Source organism: Chaetodon auriga, chromosome 18 (assembly GCF_051107435.1).
Source record: "Chaetodon auriga isolate fChaAug3 chromosome 18, fChaAug3.hap1, whole genome shotgun sequence".
Taxonomy (NCBI): Eukaryota; Metazoa; Chordata; class Actinopteri; order Chaetodontiformes; family Chaetodontidae; genus Chaetodon; species Chaetodon auriga.
In genome coordinates, this window is record NC_135091.1 from 3,385,443 (window position 1) to 3,404,066 (window position 18,624).

The following is an 18,624-nucleotide window of genomic DNA, read 5'->3' on the forward strand; positions in this document are numbered from 1 at the left end:
CTAATAAAAAGGGTACAGATAAAAGTTGAGCTCCTATCTTGAGACAGTATTTGATCTAAAATTTGGATGTTCATAGTTCCTAATAATCTGAAAAAGAAAGTGTAATGAAATACAGCATTTACTATCTTCAGACTCAAACAACACATTTAAATGTCTTCACATAATTCCCGAAAGGTTAAGCAGACTTTAAGTGGCCGTTTTAATGCTGCAACCATCTACAGTATGTCAGTATTTCTCTCAAGAAGAGCGAATGCATCACAGCAGTGTTGTCTCGTTTGCATTGTCCCTGCCTCATTAATTGAGCCGGGTCATTGTTTGTAGGAAAATGAAGGCTGTATTGTGCCTACTTGAGCTTGAAATTATTGTCTCACTTCCTCTTCATGGAAAACAATATAAATAAATAAAAACATATCCATTCACAACACAACGAGCTGCAGGACTGACTCCGTGGGTTTCTGGAAAGCTCTTTCAGAGAGATAGCAAAGCTACAAATGAACAGAGCAGCTGCTCATGTTTCATTAATTGTCCTTCTGTTTCTTTCTGTTTACCCATCAAGTCATTATGAAATTCACTGGGGAGGATAACACACCTTGTCTTTGTTTTACGTGTCTCAAGACTTTGTACTGAGGTTAAAAAAACTGAATTGTTTGCTTTTAATAAGGATTTCCTGTTGAAAACATGTTTCTGTATGAATGTATGATCCTGATAAAAATCAAAACACACACTGTTTAGAAGTTCAAATGTGTCAGCTGCCCAATGTCAAAATTGTCTTTAAACATTTGACTCTTTTTTCCAATTAAATTATAAAAACTTGGTTAAGGAAAGGTTTTTCTGGATAGTGTGAATATGCAATCATATAAAATCGTCCTACTTGACTCTAGTTTGGGGTAGTGATTACTTTTAAAGTTATCGAATTTTTTTCACCAAAAAAGAAAACATATATTTCCTTAATTGTTATCCCACTTCTCAAAAATCATTGATTTGTATTAAACCTTTCTGTTTTCTTACTCACCACATCTAAGAAGGTGTTTTCCAGGGATCTGTACTCTGGAGACGTCTTGTTGAAGAGGTCCTCAGAGAAGTTCATGTTGGTGACACGCAGGCTGAAGAACACCACCAGCTCCCTGCCCTGGCTGGCCGTGGTCATGAAGGGCGTGGTCAGGTATCTCACTGGAGGCGGGGCTGTGACGCTGACAGTGGTGCGTTCCTCACTTGCAGGTGAAGAGCCACTCCCCTCATCCGGCAGCTCGTTTGCCTCTGTGGCTGCCAAGTCCGTCTGATCCAGCTCCACCGCCAGGTCCTGCACAGCTTGGTCAATGACGTCTTCGGTCGCTGCCGGTGGGATGGTTTGGCTTTCACCTCCTTTCTGCACTCCTTCTTCCAAGTCTTCATCGATAATGACGATGGCTGGCTCACTTTGCTCTGACTCTGCCTCTGGCTTTGGCTCTGTGGTGTCATCCTCTGAAGACTCAGGAGCAGAGGGGATTACAGATTCCTCTGCTACCTCAAAGAGTCCAGAGTCTATAGTCGCGCTGGGTGCAGACACTTCAGACCCATCGACAGAAGTTGCCGGAGGTGTAGGGAAGGGGTCTGAAACCGGTGCTACCGTTAGACTGATGTCTCTTTCTAGGGATAAATCACTTTCTTGCGTCTCCTCCAGCAAGTCTTCTATGACTTCAATGCCCTCTGATGTATCTTGCTTGTCTGGAGCTGTCACCTCTTTGAAATGTCAGGCAAAAAGGCTGAATTAAGTCATGAGCACTCACAAAGGATTTCCACAAATTACAAAAATGTGCCTGCTGAGTGAATTATACATAATACATTCAAACTGCTTCATGCTGAATTTTCAGTTTGAATGCCCACTTCTGCATAGAAATAACATCCTAGATATTACTTCTTATTATAGGAAAGGATCCAGAAACTCTGCTCTATTAACATAATTCACTGCCTTAAATCACAAATATTTCATGCTCTGCACCACAACCAATGCCTGTTCCTCACCTGAAATATCAGAGGTTGGTTCAAACTGTAGATCACTTTTCGTTGTTTCTGTCGTGACAGCACCACTGTCACTCTCCACCTGTGTGTCTATGCTGTCAACATCCTCCTCGATGTAAAAGTCATCAATGATGGGATATTCATGGTCATGTTCACCTACATCTCCTTCAGAAGGGTGGATGTCTACTGGTATGATGGGTAAGTTATCTTCCTCACGTGGCTGCTCAAAGTCAGGTTTGATTGGTTGAAGGAACTCGTTGTCTTCAATAACCTGAACAGTGCCCTCTTCAAAGTGAATACGTTGCCTGCCGTCCAAAGGATAAAGATTTTTAATTGATTCGGCTGGTGGCTCAGGAACATCTTCCACAGGTTCTGGATCTACAATCTCAACTAGTTCTTTCTCTGGATTTGGTTCTGGAACATCACCTCCTTCCCCTTCTGGTTCTGGGACATCAACTACCACTGCTTCTTCTGATTTGGGCTCTGAAACCCCGGGTAAGTCTTCTGTTGGTGGCACAATATGATCTACGCCTTTCCCTGGTTCTGATGCTTCCTCTAGATTCTCAACTACCCCGTCTTCTTCTTCTAAAACATCAGCTGCCTCTTCTTCAGCTTCTGGTGGAAGCTGCAGTTCCAAAATGTCCATAGGATCCTTCTCCGGTACTGGAACCACAACCAATTCTTCCTCTGGTTTTACATCCTCGACTGCGTCCTTTGGTTGTAGTACATTTGGTACTTCTTCTGGCTCTTTGCCTAGATCTGGTTCTGTAGCTGTCTCTACACCATCTACCACTTCATCACTTCGTTCTGAAATCTTTTCTGGCTCCTCCCCTGGCTCTGCTGCCTCAACTATCTCTTCTCCTGTTTTTATCACTTCAATTGCATGCTTTTCCTGTTCTGATGCCGTTTCTGGTTCAGATGCTGATTCCAATACATCAACCACACCTTCACCTGGCACCACAGCTTCGACAACTTCTTCCTTTACTTCTGAAATCTCAGTCACTTTCTCCTTTGATTCTACCATCTCTGGAACCTCAGCGACCTCTTCTTCTTCAGGTTTCACAGCATCAAATGCTTCCTCCACAACTTCAGGTACTGTCCCCTCAGAAACTTCAGATCCTATTTCCTCTGACCCCGCAGGATCAACCACCTCTTCCACTTGTTCTGAAACCTCATCTACATCACCACCGAATTCTGACTCTTCCTCTGCGTCTGGAGCTGGATCTGAAACCTCATCATCTTTCTCAGGTTCTGGACTTGGATGTGACACCTCAAATACACCTTCTGGTTCTTCTTCTGTAACCTCAACAATTTCCCTTTCTGGCTGCAACACTGTGCTCTCACCTGGTTCTGCCTCTGGTTCAGGTTCTTTTGGCACTGAAACCTCAACTGGTTCTGAAACTTCATCAAGCTGCTTCTCTGTTTCTTTTGGCTCTGAAGCTGCCACCTGTTCTTTATTTTCATCCTCTGACTCCAAAACATCAGCTATTTCTTCCTCTTCAGCTGGTTCTGGATCTGGAACTTCAACTACATCTTCCTCATCAGCTACTTCCTCTGGCTCTGAAACTTCAGCTACTTCCTCTGGCTCTGAAACTTCAGCTACTTCCTCTGGCTCTGAAACTTCAGCTACTTTTTCTTCTTCAGCTACTTCCTCTGGCTCTGAAACTTCAGCTACTTTTTCTTCTTCAGCTACTTCCTCTGGCTCTGAAACTTCAGCTACTTCTTCCTCTTCAGCTACTTCGTCTAGCTCTGAAACTTCAGCTACTTCTTCCTCTTCAGCTACTTCTTCTGGCTCTGAAACTTCAGCTACTTTTTCTTCTTCAGCTACTTCCTCTAGCTCTGAAACCTCAGCTACTTCTTCCTCTTCAGCTACTTCGTCTGGCTCTGAAACTTCAGCTACTTCTTCCTCTTCAGCTACTTCTTCTTCTTCTTCTTCAGCTACTTCTTCTTCTTCAGCTACTTCTCCTGGCTCTAAAACTTCAGCTACTTCTTCCTCTTCAGCTACTTCTCCTGGTTCTGCAATTTCAGGTACTTCCATCTCAGGCTCTAACACTTCTAAATTCCCTTCCTCTGGGACAGAAACTTCAACTTGTTCAGGTGTCGGCTGCAAAACCTCAAGTTCTTCATCAAGTCCCATCTCTCCCCCTGGTTTTAGCCATTCAGCTTCACTTTCCAACTCCGAAACTTCATGCACCTCTGTTTCTGAAAACTCACCAGGGTCATAGGGGCCAGGGACTCCCAATTCAGCCTCTTCCTCAACTGGAAGAGCGTTAATGTCTTCGTCTGCTTGAAGGTTCACTATTGGTTCAGTTGGCGGCTGGCCTGTGACACCTGGAAGTGTTGTGATTGGGAGTCCCAAATCAGACAGCTCCTCTCCAACAGGAGCTGTAGTTAATAAAATCTGTGTGGTGGGGGTATCAACATCCAAACTAGGATTCTCACTCTCATCATCAACAGGAGTCAGGTCTGCCTCTGATATCAGATTTGGAGACAGACTGATATATGGTGCATCGGTCTGCAGCTTGGGAACCACAGGAGGGGTTGGGATGTAGTCTCTCACAAGTTCACCAGTTTCGTCATGATGAATGGTTTCAATCTCATGTGTAATGATCAGCAATTCTTCTTCCTCCACTTCTTCATTTGATGGCTCAGACTCACTCACATGAATTGCCTCAGACTCATCATTAATATCCTCTGAGGCCGGGGAATGATCGCTGTTCTCTTCCATCCCACCAGTCACTGCCATCATCTCATCATCTGGGACAGCTGTGGGATCTAGTAGGGTCACAAGGGCATTTTCCTTCTCCATGGGGTTGAGGGGAACCACCAGCCGTGGTTTATCAACGTCTGGCTCATCAGTGAAAACTTCAAACTCGTTGTGTGAGTCCGGCTCACTGGACTGTGGGGATATATGACATGATTAATGCAATGAAAAAGGTGTCATTTGTCAATGACACTGCATTTGATGTCACAAAAACTATTCGAAAACCTTTAAATATATATACATTAACACTTTATTTTACAGTTTCCTTAATATTTCCTAAAAGGAACTACTTGTAATTACATATTTTTAGTGAGATTTCTAAAAATAATTATGTAATTTGGCACAATATATTGGAAAAATGGAGATAGACTATAATTGGTACATTTCCTATTAATTACGTTCAATTAATTCCTCACTTAATCAGCAGTCTTTTAGTCAGTGCACAACAGCTCAGCTGATTATTCATGAAGTGTTAAATAAGAAACTTATTTAACATATTTACTTGGGTTTAAATAGATATCTATTTAAACAGACATGTTAGTTTTTCCAGTCTTTAATATTTTAGTTCTTTCACGCCAATTTTGATTACAATCAGCATCTGCATTGTTCCTTCCATTAAGGAAATTATGGGAATTGTAAAATCGTAGCCTCTGTGCATTAAGTGATTTTTTTTTTTATTCTATTAGTATTATTTGAGCACAGTTGTTTGCCTCTCCCCCCAAGTGTTGTTTTAATTAAAGTCTAAGGAAGGAGGGTGTCATATGCTGTATTTTAAAACCCTTTGAGGCAAATTTGTGATTTGCTATTTTGGCCCATACACATAAAACTGACTTGACTTCTTCAGCTGCATATTGAAAAACTTGAACTTCAGCAGAAGTTTTCTCAACCCCCCCCCAAAAAAAACAAGCTCTGATAGACTCACTGAACACCACCTGTCCAGCACCAAATGCAAACACACACAGTTAGAGACTAGCTGGCAAAGAAAGTGGAGCACTTAGCAGCCAAGAAGACAGATATTTTTCTCAGGAGTTGGTCGCAACCCAAAGGGGTAAAGGAGAGTGAATATTGGACTTACATTCATCAGGTGGACAGAAACTCGACTCCAATCAGATAATAATGTTGCTCAGTGTCTGCTGGATGTGTAAGTAGTTTGCTGATTTGTAAGCCAGAAAATATTTAGAGTACAATGGTACATAAGGTCTCTCTCCCCAAGACTTCAAAATCAACAATCACAAAATATCATGCTAGTAAAAGGAGGCGACCTACCTGTGCTCTTTTCCTAATTATTGTATTCTCTATGATAACAGCTACTGTATAATGAAAGAAAACAAGTATTCTATATCAAAATGTCCTTTCCTGAGTCCTTATTCCTGTGGCATTTACAAAACCTCTTACCTCGTTCACTACTTCTACTGAAGAGTCTGATGTCAATGCTGGTAGAAGGATTGTTTCTGTCAAAAAGAAAGGGGTACACTGATTTTAAAACTTCAGATACATGCCTTGGATGAAAACAAATCACATTTCCAACCAATAAAATTTCCCACCAGCTAGCTGTAGTGGACTGTTTAGGGTTTATGAAATCAAGGCATTTCAGATCATTCTAATATGCTGCAAACCCATTTCATTGACAGTAATTTACATTTTGTCAAACTTTATAATTAAAAAACAAAAGAGTGACAATAGCATTTGTTAAGAGGTGTTACAACTGTACCTGGTTCAAAGTTCAGTGAGTCCAGATCGATTGGTAGCGAGGCTTCGTCACGCAAAGCCTTGGTCACCATTTCCCTGAGTCCGAAGTTGGCTGAAACCTCTGGGGTGCCGGTCGCCGTCTCTGAATTCTCCGAGTTGATTTTAGGTGAATTTATCTCAAAGACAAGAGAGTAGTGCACCGAGATTCCTCCGGGCCTGAAAAGAGGAGATCGTTCTGATTCAGAGTTGGTGAATTAAATTCATTGATTGACTAATCTATACCAACCCTCTGTGAATACAGGTCTTCTCTTCTGATGATTTTGTGCTTTTGGCCAGTAATAATCTCACCTATTGTCCCTTGAATTACGTGATGTTCAACACAGAAAGTCTAATTTGTCAGTGTCACAAGTCCTGAGAAGGTTAATAATGACTGAATTAAAGGGATACTGACGGTCAGCACGAGCTGCAGAGAGAAGACTTCAGTTTAACACACAGCAGGTGACACATAAAGGTAATCAAAAGTCGCGTGGCGCTGCAGTAAGGAGAGGCGCATTCAGAATACCAGGTATGAATATCTGAAAGAAAGACAGACTGCTTCAAAGCTTCATCAATATTCTGCACAGCTGCTGTTATCAAGAGAGAATAAGCTGATTTGCTGAGACGTGACTGATTAGAATGGCGATCATGTGGGTTTCTTAGCTTTTGTGAGAAAACTGAGGTCTGCCAAACAAAAGCACATCTTCATTAGGTTGCAGAAGTAGTTCTGTGTCTAAAACATCAACTGCATCACATCACAAACTCAGACAGCTCTTTGTCTGGAGTGGACCTGATTGTGTCCATATGTCTGTAAACAGATGCCTCGTCTCCTCTCTGTAGGTGGCTGCTGTCCTCAGTTTTACCGCCGGCGCCTAATATAGGTCATTTTAAAGGGTGACAGGCAGAATGCGCACACAGCCACTTCCTGCTGTTGAATATCCTACACCTGTTACCAATCATGTCATCACCCAGCATCAGTTCCAAAGCATCTTAGTTGAGCTTTTCTTTGTTTTTGATGAAGCTAGGCGGTGGGGTACGTGGGTGCAGCTCGCATATTAAAGGCCTTTTAACTTTTCAAACAAAGACATGTGCCTTGAACTATTCTTCTGAGGAGATCAACCTTCATGAATACAAGCAAATCAGCTTTATTCATTCCCTTTTGTCTTTTTATGTGTACACCTTGGTTTCACAGAGGTCTTTTCATTTATCTGGTGCACAAAGCAGCACTCCTCTCCCCATCCTCTTTGTCTGGTGTCCTAGACGATGTCAACAACTTAAAGCTCGACCAATCAACAGTTTTTACATTAACAACGACTCCAGTAATTGCTTTTAGTCTGTAAGTGGTTGCTCACAGTCACAATCCCACAGCAAGTCACTCTTTTTAGCCCCTTTTTGGCTCATGGTTTTGATTTTTATGGCAGATTTACTGTCTGGTTTAGTGTCAGTGTTTTCATCAGCAGGCAACTAATGCCTGCAGACAAGCTCTATAAACCCACAATACACTACCTGTTCAGCACCAAACAGACAGACACAGCCAGATTCCAGCTGGTGCACAAAGTGGAACATTTAGCAAAAAGAGATATTTTTCGCAGGAGTCACCGGAGACCAAACAACAGCTGAAAGAAGAGTGAAAAGTGGACTTGAGGCTTGATCGTTCTGCAGCACAGACGCAAAATGCATCCATGGACGCGCATCTACACATACTGCAGCTGGGGTGTGTGTATGCAGACATTTTCCACACATGCACACTAAAACACAGGATACCAAATGCCTGGCAGCAAGAGGAGCTTCTGTAACAGAACAAGCTGTAAACACAACATTGACATATTATCATACGACAGTTTACACATCCAGCAGACAAAGAGTAGCATTATCATTCACGCTGTGCTGAGCTCGATGGCTGAAAGCAGCTACCTGCTGCTGTTGGAAACAAGGTTGAACCGTAAAACCATTTCTGGCCTTAAAACCAAAACAATGAGCTGAAAGATACTAAAAGGCTAAGAGCAACTACAGAGTCAGCTGAACTACAAGCTTCCCCTTTTACATTAGACGTAGTCATTTGATCTGCTGTCAATATAAAACTTTTGATTAGCGAAGCTTAAAATCATCAGTGATTTTTAACTTAAATGAATTCTGTAAATAATCCCAGAAGTTTACACGAAATGTGGCTCTGGGGTAGTTTCCTTTGTTTTGTGAGTGCTGGAGTCTGGCAGACAAAGGCAGGAGGAGTTGTGAATCCTTCATAAGATTAGAGGACGAGCTCCCGCTGAGGCCTCGCCTCCGTGTTATTGGCCGTGACAGCGCCAGACACCACAGGGGAAGGCAAATTAACAGGGGGAGCAGCTTGACAATTACTGTATCCACAAGTCTTCCTGTTTCACTGCTCACCTGCCTTCTCTGATAGTGAGAGAAAAGGCCAAGAGCTCTAACGAACTTTGGGGAAAAACAGCACCACAGGCCTCTTGTTAACCTTTAACAAGAAAGACATTCACAGGGCAAATAGCTTCTTGTCTCAGCAGTTATTTGGTTCTTGCCAATCACTGTGCAATTTTCACTTGGTATTGAACTGTCTGGACAGTTTGAGGTAAAATAATCCCCTTTTCTGCATCTGACTCGAATCCAAATAAACGCCGAGCTGCATATTGGCAGGAAGCTGCACAAACACACAAGGGGGGTGGATACCACAGGAAATGTCTCATCTCTCTGTGTCATTTACCCGTCAGTGTCCTGGGTCTCGCTTGCATTGGGGACAAAAAAAAAAAGAAGTTATAAGAGCTGGAAATGAAAACTGCAACAGGAAGAGTAACACAACGAGGATGAGGAAGAGCCACAAAATGTGTCACAAACCCATCAACACTTTGCTTGACTAAGCATCTGAAAACTAGTTTTCTAATCTAAAGTATTTCTCTATAGAATGAAGAATCTTTGACAAAATCAAAGTTAAAGTTATACGAAAACAAACTTAGTTATAAATCAGTTAGAGTAACAATTAAAGCCTCTGCTAATCTGCTTCATCATCATCAATCTGCTGTGTGAATCTCATGTTTGACTGAAGTCACATTTAATCTGAGGGATAAAAGATAGAACATTTCTATCCAACGAGATGTTAAACACCAAGTCTGACACAAAACAAGATGAAATCCAACAATTTCATCTTTAAACTAACCAAAACGTATCATTCCACATCCAAATCCAAACCACAGCACGTAACTGGTGTACTGTCCGTGTGTTCGTGTCCTCACTTCACAAACAACTAAGACATACTCGAGTTACGGTCCCATCTTTGGTTTCCTTTTCTTACTATATTTCATTTCTTTAAGTTTTCACCACTGAAAAATGAAGATCAACATCAGATTCATGTCTCCTAAAACACAGAAGTTAAACTCTGAATCCAACTTGTCAAACATTTAGACGTTGAACTGCGTGAACTCTTCATGTATCCATCAGTCTAAATGCTTCTATATTTATCGTTTAGAAACTATATTCATGAGGAACATGTTGATCTGTCTGAGTCTGCAGTGACTGACACCAGCAAATACACCATCGCTGCAGCGTTTCCCCTGCAAATGATCACACATCCGTCACAGATTTGGTGAAAGGTTTGACAAGGTTTGTTTTTTTTTTTTTTATCTTTTCAGTTTAACCTGAAACTACTGGTGTGTGGACTGTTTAATGGGAAAAGACAGCAAACTTTTACATTGTTCAGATTTAGAGGGAAATGTGTTAAATCCCTAATTTCTCAACACCTTTCTAATCATCTGAGGTTACTGTTGGCTGAACATGAATACTGACTGCAAATATAGCCATGAATACAGTATGTACAGTGCATGATACTCACCTGAAGAGCTACATTTATCAACGTTTTCCTTCATTATTGGTCATATTTTTGCTTCAATTCTACCTGAAAACTTGAAACTGTTGTTGTTTGAATCCATGAGGAAACATGCAGGTATTTTTTTTTTTAAGTGTTTAAAATCTCTGCAGAACTATTTTTAATCAGTGGTACATATATTGGTTTAAATCTTACACTTTTATTTGTTTTTATAGCATTTTCTGGCAGCTTCTCCCAAATTTAATCTGAAAATTTAGTTATTTTGTTTTCTCTTTTGTTTTCAATAGATTCCTTTATCATCAGAGGTTCTTTTATTGTGTTGGTGCACCATTTCTGATTATAGACATAAATGCAGTCATTCATACTGTTTGTATTCCTGAAGAGATTAAATAAAGAAACTGGTATAAGTTCAAGAGAAACTGTCAAATTGCTCATTTCTTTCTTTCTTTCTGTTCTAAGAAGACATCTAGTTTTATGTCTCAACATCTTGTTCCTAAAGATTTTCTTCACTGTTGGTGGTTATATTGTTGTGAGAAAAAAACAACTGCCAAAAAGAAAAAAAATCTGCTTTTCTATTCTGTCTGGTTAGTCGTGGAACGAAACACTCGCCTGCAGCAGCATCTGACACAATCCCAATGACAACCAGCCTCTTATCTATTCAAATGGCTGTCCATGCCCAACGAGCTGCTCATTTAAAATTTAATGAAATTATCGAGGCTCAGTGGAATGTCTCGCCGCCGCTGTGGCCACTGCGAAGATTTGATTACGCTTTAACCATGCGTCCCCGCTCTCATCTGCTCGTTCAGACCCTTTAATATTCAGCTGTGTGTTTCCTGCTTACCTGATTCCCAGCACATGGATGGCTTTAAATCCTGGAAGTTTGTCAAAAACGTGCTGCATCTGCAAAAGAAAAATTGCTTTTTAATGGCCAATACATCAGTCAAGATGCCTCTCATCATCACCGTCCCCTCGCAGAGGCTAAAGTAATTAACTCTGAGCTTGTTAATAACTTGGCAAGACGCCAGCGTGTCAGTACAGAAAAAGGACTGCATGAATGGGAAACCCTCAATGATATCTATCTTTGGGTGAGTTAAGCACCTGGACACTCTTATGACATAATCGTCTTTAAGTGCTCCATCAGGTAACACCCTGCTGCGAATCGCGTGCACCTCTAAATGATCCCGATGCCTTTTTAAGAGTCTTTTAAAGAGGAAATAACACTGAAGGAGTTCATTTCTCAACATGACTCTCTTTGAAGATCTCCACAAAAGGAAGACACTCGCAGAGAGAGAGGACTGTGGGTAATCTTCTCCCTTTCTCTGGCCCTGACCTTTTGGCCCTGTGGTGTAAGCTTCTTTACTATCAGGACACACAGGAGAGACTCATGCAGACTGTGGTGGGTGGTGATCGATACAGTGGTTCAGACAGCTGACAATACCTCCAATACTGCAAAAAAGAGGAAGGAAAATACTGATAATACTCCGGTCATGACCTCCACAGGTTACTGCCTTGCAAGAATTAATAAGCTGGCAGTTGTGTTTCATATCAGCCTGATCCAGGCCGTCTTTGTGAGGACTGAGACCTGAACTCTGAACCTGTACCTGCATCTGCGTGGACTCCTGCCTGAGCTGATGGTCCGGCAGACTTTGAGATATGAAGCTGTATTTGTGATTTATTTAGTCTTAGTGACGACACATTTTCGGCTGATCCAAGAGGCTTTTTAAAGAGTTTATTTAGCATTTGGAGATACATGGTTTTCACCGAACAGGTAACAGATAACTAAAGCTGTCAGACAAATGTTGCAGAGTAAAAACTAAAATATTTGCATAGTGGAGTGGAGACGTAGTGGAGTACAAGTTGCATAAAATGGAAATACTCAAGTACCTCAAACTTGTACTTAAGTGTAGTACTTGAGTTTATGTAGTTACTTACATTCCACCAATGTTTGTTTGGATAGGTAAGTATTAGTGGAGTCAGCTAGCAGTTACTTAGCAGTTTTCTTTGAGCCAGCATGAGCAGAACATTCAAAAGAGAAGGCAAACGGTCCAATATTCATCATGACTGTCTAATTCTTCTACAGAAAAAAGTTTCTCAAAAATGTAATTAGAAAGGTGGTATGATCAAATACAGTGGCATTAAAATATGAGTTTGTAGATAAAACCTGACTGAAAATAAAGGCACTATAAACAAGACCACAGAGTAAAAGTAGAAATAGAAAAGTCCCACCTGGTCCTGCAGGTGGTGAGCCAGATCGATGTACTGAGGGGAGTCTGGATCGTCCAGCAGCTCTCTGTAACCTGGATCCACCAGGTCGATACTGAACTCCACGATCTGCTCCACCGGACTCTCAGGGACCACATTAGGAAGCTCCGAGTCCTTCAGGAAAAACAAATACGCGTCAGTGTCGAGTAACACCGGAGAGAAAAGGGTAACAGTGTGGTTTCTTGTGGTCTGCTGAAGGCAACAGCATCATATTTCAGGTATGTAGAGTTTTATATGAAAATACACTTCAGAGCAGAGCAAACCAGATTTAGCCACTGTATATTTACTGCCACTGTTAATCACTTCTGCTGTTTCTTAGGCAGTAGAACTGCACAGAAGCATAGAAGTTAAGGATGTATTCTTTCCACCTCTGACACCAGGACACTGGGTGCATCACACAATACAAAATAACCACTGATAGAAATACATGCAGCTGCACATCCAGTTTGGCTGAAGAAAGAGACTCATGGGATGAAAAGAGTAATAACCTGCTCTTATAAAATGACAGAGAGCTAAAACTCAAATTATTCTGGTAATTTCCAGTCTGTATCTGGAACATCTTTAGAGGAATTCAATGTAAAAGTTCAGTTAAGGCTTTATACATTTTCCTTTCGAACTATAATGAACTCTGCAAGTACAAACCAGATCATACATCACCGACAGGCGAAAGCGGTAATTATCTCTGGAAAGACACGATGCACTGCTGCAACCATCTGCTGCTGGAACAAACAAACACACGAGGAGCCTGGACTGAACTCTAGAGCAGGAACAGCACCAGCTGGGAGGCCGCTTACTAAGTCCTTGTTACCTGCAGCAGGTAAACTGTCCTGTCCTTCCTGTTAGTCAACCACAGGACAAACTGCAGAGACCACAGTCTCTTGTACAGGAGTCCAGTTACATTCATCACTTAGCAGCGTCTTTCTTCCCTTTTTCATGGTTTTTGGGTCTCTAAAGGAGAAACACAATGTTGGTTTTCATCTTTTCACTTTGAGGCAGCCGCTTCTTTCCATTCATTTCAATACACTATAAAATGCCAAGGAGCAGGTTCAGGTGGTTTATTAGGACAATTGTGAGAAGTTTTCAGTGACATCTACTGAACTTTCAGGCGTGACTCAAGAAACTTGGAATCCTTTAAAACTATTTCTTATCATTTCAGGATTTTCAGATTTTTGCACAAAGCATTTAAAATCAGGTATCGCATGCAGGGTTTGGTTAGTGGAGGTGAAAAGGAAAGGAAAGGAAAGCCCCTGTGATAAAACCTCAGCTGGGCAAAATGTGTCCCGGTTTGATTATCAAACAAACTTCAGCCCGTCTGAGTCCACTTTTCCTAACTTGTAAATCTCCGTACTGGTTCAGGACTGGGAAGCAGGGCTCCAGCAGGGCTTGAACTTCTCTATCTGGGATCATAAAATGCACAGTATCTTCACGTCAGCTCTCATTCATGACAAAGAAATTCATTTTTTGACAAGCTGAGAAAACTTACCGAAACGACTGAGTGTACAAATAGTCAGGGATTTATTTTCTGCTCATTAACTCATCGATTAATCAACTTATCAGTGCAGCTTTACTGCAAAGTGTACGTGCCTGACGACTGTTAAAACAGTGGCACCACTCATCGAACCCTCTGCCGTGTGATGAAGACCACTGCTCCTTATAAATTCCAGTAAAATAATAACAATAATACCGTGAAGGCTGATCTATATTGAGTGCCGATCCTCAGGATGATTTTGAAAGCGTGCTTGAAGAACTGAAACCACTGGCTGCCGAGAAGCTACAGCCTAAATCTAAATATTTAAAAAGGTAGTTGACATTAACATAAAGAAACTTCATGTCATTTGTAATTACAGGCCTAAAACATGCAAAACCATCATTATGGTGAGTAATCAGTCTAAATCCTGAGGCTCCAAGCCTATGGACAGCAGGTTTCGGACCAGAAAATCACTTCTTAGGGACGACGATAAGCTGAGAAAATCCACAAAAGGTAAGTGGATGAAAATCTCTGTCTGCTCAACACATACTATCAAAGTGTCTTTGAGCAAGGCACATAATCCACTTAGGTGCTCCGTGGGAGCGGCTCAGCGCTGGACTGGAGAAAACTGCAGCTGGGAAAATGTTCAGCAGTCATAAAAGTAGAAATGATTTGTGCTTAGTTGGATAAAATCTTATTTAATTGAGGCTGAAAGAAGACAGATAATGCATAAATTGCTGACTTCAACTCAAAAAATGAACGTATATAATTTAACTCCTACTGGTGTGTAATTTCCAGAGAACGAGTGTTTGCACTTGAGTGTGACATTTCCAGCCCTCACAGGAGCTACTGTGTCCTGTCAAAAGCCTCCTCGTCCAGCTGCTGCCTCCTTTGACTTGTTGCAGATAAGAGCGTCGGCTGAATACCTAAAATGTAAATGTAAGTGCTTGTCAGTACCTCCTCAACCTCCTCTGCTGGCTGGGTCTGACCGATGCCCGGGCTTGGAGAGGCACTCGCAGGGCTGAGGAGGACGGTGGTGGTGGCGGCCGTCGTTGGCGGGGCCGCTGACAGGCCGACGGTCTGAAGTTCTGCACCTGACGTGACATCAGAGTAACTTTAGTCACAGAGCAAATGAAGCAGGAAGTGAAGCTGCCTGCAGATATATTCTCAAACACACAGCACTGGACATACAGTAAACACAAAAATCAATACACATTTCACAGCAGAGATTGGGGAGAGATCATGAGAGGTTCATGATAACATTACCAAGACATCATAACAGTATTGATCTAAATAACAGTATCAGAATCAGATCATCGTAAACGGTCTACCTGTTATCTCCGTCGGTGCAGGACTCGTCACTCGTCTGCAGAAGAAGAAAACAAAGAGCACATTAGGATCAAATTTTAAAAAGTACATTCACTTACATGCATCTGTTCTTGTGATTTTTGTGACACATCTTCACGGTTTTTCTAAATTGTTTAACTTGATTAACTGACCGTGATAAAAATGGGGATCTGGTATTGCCGGTACGTTGAACTGAAGACAGCCCATTAGCAGCGGTAACAGTGTGACATTATTACAGAGCCACACAGCCCACAGAGGGAGGGGATCAGCAGTTAAATGCCATTTCATTTGGAGGATTTGTTGAATACACAGACTTGGGTCCAACAACAGGAGAACATGTCACGAGCACAACATGGAGTGTTTCAGTTTAACCACATTATGCTCAAAAGCAGAATGTCTTTTGGACTACAGCTGTATTTCAAGTGCTCACTGTTGCTGTTCAGCCTCGATCGAGTCTCTTTTCTAAACAGAATGCAGATAAAATGCGTCACACGGCTTTCACTTGGTCTTCAGACTGAGCGAGCGCTGCTGTAACACGGCCAAAAACAGCTGTAGTTAGCTCACTTCAGCACTTGTCGGCTGATTTTCGCTGTGGCAGCAAATGAAAACAAGGAGGTTTATCTCAGTATACGTTAGCAGCAGAGTATTCAAACACATCCACACATTTCTGAAAGTACATGGCAAATATCCAACCGCAGCTGAAGTTCTAATCAAATTTGTAACAGCTTCTTTTGCAAGTAAAAAAAAAATCATCATTCATATGCCGTTATTAATTGAGTTCTAAGTGTTTTTAATTAAGATGAATACATCTTGTATAACCTTGTACCTCTTCTATCAAGAGCCACACTCGAGTGAACCATCTTTGTGATCCTGGAGAAGGCAGCATGAGCTGAAACACTGACATACAGATCAGTGACACAGGACGTGTGTGTGGGCAACTCCCGGATGACGGTCCGTGTTTAACAGTTCAACTGTCCTTTAGTGAATGAGGTCAAACAGTGAGGATGGAGATAATCCACCAGCTGGTTTTACAGGACTGGAACTGTGAGCAGGTCCAGTCTGAGGAGACTGTTCAGTTCTCTCATTCTTTTAACTGAAGTGCTCACAGAGTCGAGCCGAGCCGTGTGATAAAGTTGAGTGTGTGATTGTTTCTCTGAACCAGTTCGTGTCCCCATAACTCCTCAGATTCACATGATTTCATCCTCACATATGCGGAGTCACGTTTCCATTTGTGAAATCACTTTGGACAGAAGCAAACAGACTGATGATGACACCCGTAGAGAAAATGGATTAAAAAACGAAAACATGACTGAGATGGACTAGAGGAGGAAATTACACTTATATACTCTAAATTATATCATTACTTACAAAAGTCTGATTGAAGTCATTTATGTAATTTATTAAAGCGACATTTACTCGTCAGGAGAAATGCAGACTTATCCCTCTAAAACACAGATTTATCAATAAGATCTTCTTCTGCTGAAGCGTACAAGCTGCTGCTCGGACAAATTTGAGGTACTATTTTACTACATTTATCTGACAGCTTTACTTACTAGCTACTAGTTTCAGATTACAGTTTTTGTACCCTTGAGTGAAAACCATGTATCTCCAGATTTTCTGATAAACTGAAGGATGAAGTGTTCTTTCATGGCTGGAGAAAACTCTCATCCTTCTTTAAAAAGTCTCTTGGATCAGCTGAAAATGCATCGTCACAAAGCTGAAAACAGGCTAGATACGTGGTTCTCACAGGACGGCCATGATGCACTGCTGTAGATTTAACGAGTCAACAGTATTTAAAGTTCAGATGACCTTAAACATCGACAGCAGTTAAATGCAGCAAATGCATTAATGCAGAAGTAATATTAATCCACAAAGAGCAGACAGAAGAGAAGAAGTACATTTTGCTGATAACACTTCACTTCAGTAAGATTTTGAATGTAGGCCTTTTACTTATAGTGGAGTATTTTCACAGAGTGGTATTAGTACTTTTACTTAAGTAAAGGAACTGAATACTGCCACTTTGTGCACATTGTTCTTTTATTTCTATTCTCTGTCACTGTAAAGCACTTTGAGCTGTATGAAAGATGCTCTTTGAATAAAGTTTGATTGACCCACGCTGGCGCTCTCGCTCTCTCTCTCTCTCTCTCGCTCCCTAATGGTTCATGTTCATATTATCTGATACTTGTAGTCAGAGAGACATAATTATGTGTCACACCTACCGTGTTGGAGGCCTCCCGTCTTTCCTCCGGTTCATCCTCTGTAAACAAACAACAAAACAATAAGTTACTCTACGTGTCACACAAACACGAACACACACTGTCCTTCCACACATTTCAACACTTCAGCACTAATTGGCCAATGACTGTCTTGTTTGTGATGATGTCATATGTCAGGGACTGCTGCTCTCACTGGCAGTCATTTGTTTTTAGACTGATGACTGATTGAACAACTGATTCATTGATTTGTTCACTGATATTTGTTTTCGTCGCACTCAGGACTCGAGTTTGACTGAATGCAATTATGTGCAAATTACCTGTTGTGTGTAGCGGTTTAAAAATACATTTTGCTGCAGCCAGCTGAAGCCTTCAGGGAGTTGAACAACCCTTCAGGCCATAAAACCCATTAAATCTCCACAGTGTAATTTCAAAAATGAGCGAGAATGTTAATGAGAAAAGAAAACTTTCCTCTCTGTTTTAAAGGGTTCGGTCACCCAAACTGCACAAATCTGCTCAGACCTCTTGTGGTTTCTAACAGGTAGTTTTGAAAAAGTTCAGTGTATTCACATTCAATAAAGAAGTTTTTCTAATTTGGTATTCAAGGGGAATATGCAGGAATATTAAGTACACTTTTCTTTTACTGACACCCCTTTGTGTGCGTTTTCCTGCTGGAGGTATTTGTGAGGTGGTTAGGCTGAGGACATAAAGAGATGCAGCAACAGCACTCAGGTCATTGTAATATTAATACTTTTTCTACAGTAAAAGATCTGAGTACTTCTTCCAACAGTCTATCCACCCTCAGTCACTTGGATCACATTTCTTCATTCTGATGTTTGGTCAAAACAACAGAACTCTTCACCTCGTGCACATACTTTAAGGAGCTGCTGACACATGATTGGCTGATTAGCTACTTGCATTAAAGAGCAGGTGTTCAGGTACCTAACAAATTGGCCACTGAGTGCAAATCTTTAGCTGAGACTGAAAATGTCTTCTTTTCTCTTGGCGTAACTCG

At 41.4% G+C, this 18,624-nt stretch overlaps 1 protein-coding gene across 1 annotated transcript in view; it reads right to left on the minus strand.

The window, feature by feature from the left end:
* Nucleotides 1-18,624, minus strand: part of LOC143335895 (uncharacterized) — a 41,053-nt gene that overhangs the window by 15,372 nt on the left and 7,057 nt on the right. Inside the window, exons 4-13 of the mRNA XM_076755562.1 lie at nucleotides 17,616-17,653; nucleotides 15,381-15,415; nucleotides 15,007-15,143; nucleotides 12,546-12,695; nucleotides 11,161-11,219; nucleotides 9,204-9,224; nucleotides 6,474-6,667; nucleotides 6,158-6,213; nucleotides 2,002-4,897; nucleotides 1,013-1,719 (exon numbers count right to left, since the gene is read on the minus strand). Of these exons, the coding sequence (XP_076611677.1) occupies nucleotides 1,013-1,719; nucleotides 2,002-4,897; nucleotides 6,158-6,213; nucleotides 6,474-6,667; nucleotides 9,204-9,224; nucleotides 11,161-11,219; nucleotides 12,546-12,695; nucleotides 15,007-15,143; nucleotides 15,381-15,415; nucleotides 17,616-17,653 (4,293 nt within the window). The remainder of the gene's footprint in view (nucleotides 1-1,012; nucleotides 1,720-2,001; nucleotides 4,898-6,157; nucleotides 6,214-6,473; nucleotides 6,668-9,203; nucleotides 9,225-11,160; nucleotides 11,220-12,545; nucleotides 12,696-15,006; nucleotides 15,144-15,380; nucleotides 15,416-17,615; nucleotides 17,654-18,624) is intronic.